This window comes from Pundamilia nyererei, unplaced genomic scaffold (assembly GCF_000239375.1).
Source record: "Pundamilia nyererei isolate P.nyererei 1_Seehausen unplaced genomic scaffold, PunNye1.0 scaffold00226, whole genome shotgun sequence".
Classification (NCBI taxonomy): Eukaryota; Metazoa; Chordata; class Actinopteri; order Cichliformes; family Cichlidae; genus Pundamilia; species Pundamilia nyererei.
Genome location: NW_005187627.1, coordinates 581,177 through 585,107, shown reverse-complemented (window position 1 = coordinate 585,107; position 3,931 = coordinate 581,177). Strand labels below are relative to the sequence as shown.

Genomic DNA, 3,931 nt, shown 5'->3' with positions numbered 1-3,931 from the left:
CACACACACACACACACACACACACACACACACACACACACACACACACACACACAGGAAGCAATGCTGACAAGTGCTGTTACCACACGCCTGGAGTTTACTCTGGATTCTTTGCAAACGCTAGGATCCACAGGTTGATAAATGCAAATCAAGCAGATGCCACTCACACACAAGTGAACCTGAGCAGTCGAGTTCACCGCTTAATCCAAATATGTGAACCTGAGAAAACATTGCCCCCTATATTAAAACCAAACACTCGAGTACAGCTGCTGATCCCAAGGGGGAATCATTAATTACCACTTCGACAAAACCTGATACCTCCAGAATTAGAGGTAATCAACTGTCCCCGGGGGCTAAATGGAAACCACGCCACTAACTCCCAGAAATGAAAGTGTAATTAACCCATTTTGACTGATTTATTCACACTCGCGTTCAACCAAACATGTTAGGCACAGCAGCCAACGTAAACTACACTGCATGCACCTTCAACTGTAGGAAGCTGTATTTTTGTCATGACTGGGTCATTTTTACCTCTAATTTCAGAGCCCAAAACTCCCATGGTCCAACTTTCACTTAATTTGCACTAAGTACAGGGTGCAAATCAAACATGCCCATGCATGTCCTTTTAAAAGGCTTCAGTAGGGAGGTGGTGGTGGTGGTGGTGGTGGTGGTGGGATTCCTTCATAGGAAGGGAAGAAGTGAGGGGAGGGAGGAGAGGAGGGAGGGGTGTCCAGAGAGCCAACAGCCTGGCTGGAGATCTTTTACCTCAGGTAGGAGAGGGAGAAAGGAGCTGGGGTGGAGGGGTAAAGCAGTCAGATATAAACTATGACCTGGAGTTTTAGAGGGGTGGGTGGGTTCAAAGAGGTTCGGGTTTTAAAAAGGTAATGAATTCAATGGAAAGCAAACTTGTGAATGTTGCTGATCAGTGTCTATTTTCAGTTCTGAAGGACACTTAATGAGTTCATTTGAAGTATTCACACACACACACACACACACACACTCTCTCTCTCTCTCTCTGTGCCACAGCGTGAGAACTGTGGATGATGCGCTCCTGCTGCGCAGTTTGGAGTGATGACAGCGCAAATAAATAAATAATAACATAAAAAAACATGTAAGCACTGATTAAAAATAATAACCAACAGACAATCACTTTCCCCTCTACTTGCTCCAACTTACTTGTCATACTCTGCGTTGTCCTTGTCGCACCGTGCGTCTTTGTGCTTCTGCCAGTCTTTGCCGTGCTTGCAGGTGGTGAGCAGCACCACGTCCTCGGCGTTGTGAACGTGATATAAGGCATTCCTTGTGTCCGAGCCGATGCCGGTCAGGTAGCGCTTCCCCTTGAACACCAGCATGTATTTTCTGAAAGGCGGGATGGAGTTGTACTTGAGGTACCCCCTCTCTCCACCCGTACGCGGGTGCTCCTTGGAGAAGAGGGGGATGGACACGTCAAAGTTGGGCCTGAAGTTCTCGGTGCTGATGCTGGCTTTGGCCAGCATGGCTTGACCGATGTCGAAGCCCAAATCTTCCGTATAGTCCGGCCACGTCCCCGAGTACAAGTTAAATATAAGGTGGTTCCTGCCGTCGTTCCACAGGGGCAGGTTCTGGACCTTGGTCTTCAGGTTGTGGACGTATTGAGGGGACAGCTGGTCCCGGTCCAGAGTGTCCAAACTTAGAACGAACAAACATGCCTGTCCAGGGTCCGAGGTGTAAAACCTGGACCCCTCGATGGTCGATAAAATATTCTGGTAACTCTCTGAGATCTTCTCCCCCTTCTGCTGGGGGTAAACATAAACTTTGAATCCGTTCTTTCGACACAGAGAAAAGTCAAAGCAGGAATCCATGCGACACCTTTTGCCTTTGTAAACACTTGTGTTGATGTCCCTCTTCTGCCTCGGAGATATGTGCAGGTTGTAGTCCTCGGTGTCGGTCTGATCCCAGGGCAGGAAAAGATGTAAAGGGTCCGAGAAGTGAGGCCAGGGCTGCTCGGGCCGGTGCCCGTTTCTGCTGCGGTCATGCCGACTCCTGCTCGCCGCTGGAAGTTGAACCCCTCCGAGGTAGAAGAGAAGCACTAGACACGCACCGGCGGAGAGCAGGATCAGGTAACGTTTTTTGGCCTGCATGTGTCCTGAAAACAAGGGCGAGTTGTTCAGGAATAAGAAATGTAAAGTGGCCCGAAGTTAGGCTCTCACTAACCCTGACTACACCGCTCCATCCTCCGGCAGCCTCCAAGGATCCCCAACCCCCCTTCTGCGTATTCGGTTCCCAAATCCAGCAATTGGTCCAGTGCATGTGGGCGATTTTAGAAGTCTTGTCCCTTTCTCCCTCTTCTGTAGAGTTTCACCATATCGCACAACGCCTAGCAGCCGGGCTCTGGTGCACCTACAAAGATCAGCGCTCACCGGACCCTCTCGGACACAATCATATGCAGCCACTCTTCTCTCCTGCACTTCTTCTCACCCTCATTCAGCCTGGCTGCACGGAGGGTGGGGGGCTATTGAAATGGAAAACTGTCAGACAGCCGCCTGGGAACTCCGTCCTCCCGGATAAACAGCGGCTGGGGTCCCCGAGGCTCTCCCAGACGTAAAGGTACAGCCCGGATTGGATGTTAAACTCGGCAACACGCTGACCGGGCAGTGTAAAAACACATCGGTACGGCCACCACGCGTGTATCCAAATACCTCTGGGTGAATTCGTCTGATTCTCCCACACACCCCCTCCTTTTCCCCTTTTTATTGCTCCATGGTCCCGTGTGAGGAGAAGCGGAGAAAAGAAAACCGGGGACTCGTCGTAGCGCAGGAGGAAGCTCAGCGGCACAACTGTAACCTGACGAATCCCTGCATTTCTCTTATTTATTACAACCTCCCCACATACGCGCTCTTATTCAATAAAAAGCTCGTCGGCGAAGAGCCGCACGGCAGGCGAAGTTATCCGGAAGACACGCGGGTAACAAACGGTGACCTCAGACTGACTAAATAGCTGAGAAAATGTTCAAAAAGACGGGATTCCTTGATCCTAGTGTCCAATTACCGAGTGCTCAGTTGTTCCGATTGTTGGTCGCTAACATTCCAATCCCGACACGACGGCAGCCGACGCGACGCCCCATCGGCTCAAAGACGCCGCCGATTGGTCAGACGGTGGGAACGGAAGAGGCGGGACTAGCGGAATGCACCCATTCATAACCGGAGTCGTCCGCATGTGCAAATTATCTAATTGTAAGCCTATATGGAAACTGGAGCTTTGCCAGAGAGCAAAACACTCTCAGTTTAACAGAAGCTGATAGCGTTCGGGAGGAGCGGCCCGTCAAAATCTCGCGGAGATGCTCGTGCTGTTTGCGGCTGGATCAAACGTTTTCTGTTTTACCCGCGCGTGTTATATTCAGTTGTCTTTTCTGCATTTCTCCCACAGTATTCTCCGTGGCCTGTTTATCCTTTAACCTGAATGTGCCCAACTTTGATGCTGTAGACAGGGAAAGACTGAAGGGAAAACGACAGACAGTAACTGAACAAAGCAACAGTAATCAAATATTATTGAAATCAGTTCCTGCTAAATTACATACAGTTTCACTTCTTCTTTCTTCTGACATTATTCCCGTTTTAGAGACGGATGTTTTTGTGACTGTCTGTGTGTCATTTGTCAACTGTGATTATTAATAGCTGACAAAAGAAGTTAATGAGAAGTCCGCCAGGTTTTTGCTTGATCAGTGTGCGATACTGCACATTTTTTATTAATCTGATGCCAAGTAAATATAGTGTCAGTATTGCCGATACTAATACCGATACTTTTTGGGGGTCAAATTATGTTGTTAAAATATAAATAAAATAGACGTGACAGTAAGCACAAAAAGATTCAGACATTTTTTGTAGTGTTTGATGCATAGTTTTTACATTTCCAGTAGTAGTAGTAATAATAATAATAATTATTATTATTAATT

The 3,931-nt window shown here is 48.2% G+C and overlaps 1 protein-coding gene across 1 annotated transcript in view; it reads right to left on the bottom strand.

Moving 5' to 3' along the window:
• The window catches only part of ext1b (exostosin glycosyltransferase 1b), a 128,239-nt gene extending 125,120 nt beyond the window's left edge, over positions 1 to 3,119 (bottom strand). The window contains exons 1-2 of the mRNA XM_005748661.1: positions 2,194 to 3,119; positions 1,177 to 2,125 (exon numbers count right to left, since the gene is read on the bottom strand). Of these exons, the coding sequence (XP_005748718.1) occupies positions 1,177 to 2,125; positions 2,194 to 2,212 (968 nt within the window). The 5' untranslated portion in view covers positions 2,213 to 3,119. The remainder of the gene's footprint in view (positions 1 to 1,176; positions 2,126 to 2,193) is intronic.
• Positions 3,120 to 3,931: the final 812 nt, after the last annotated feature.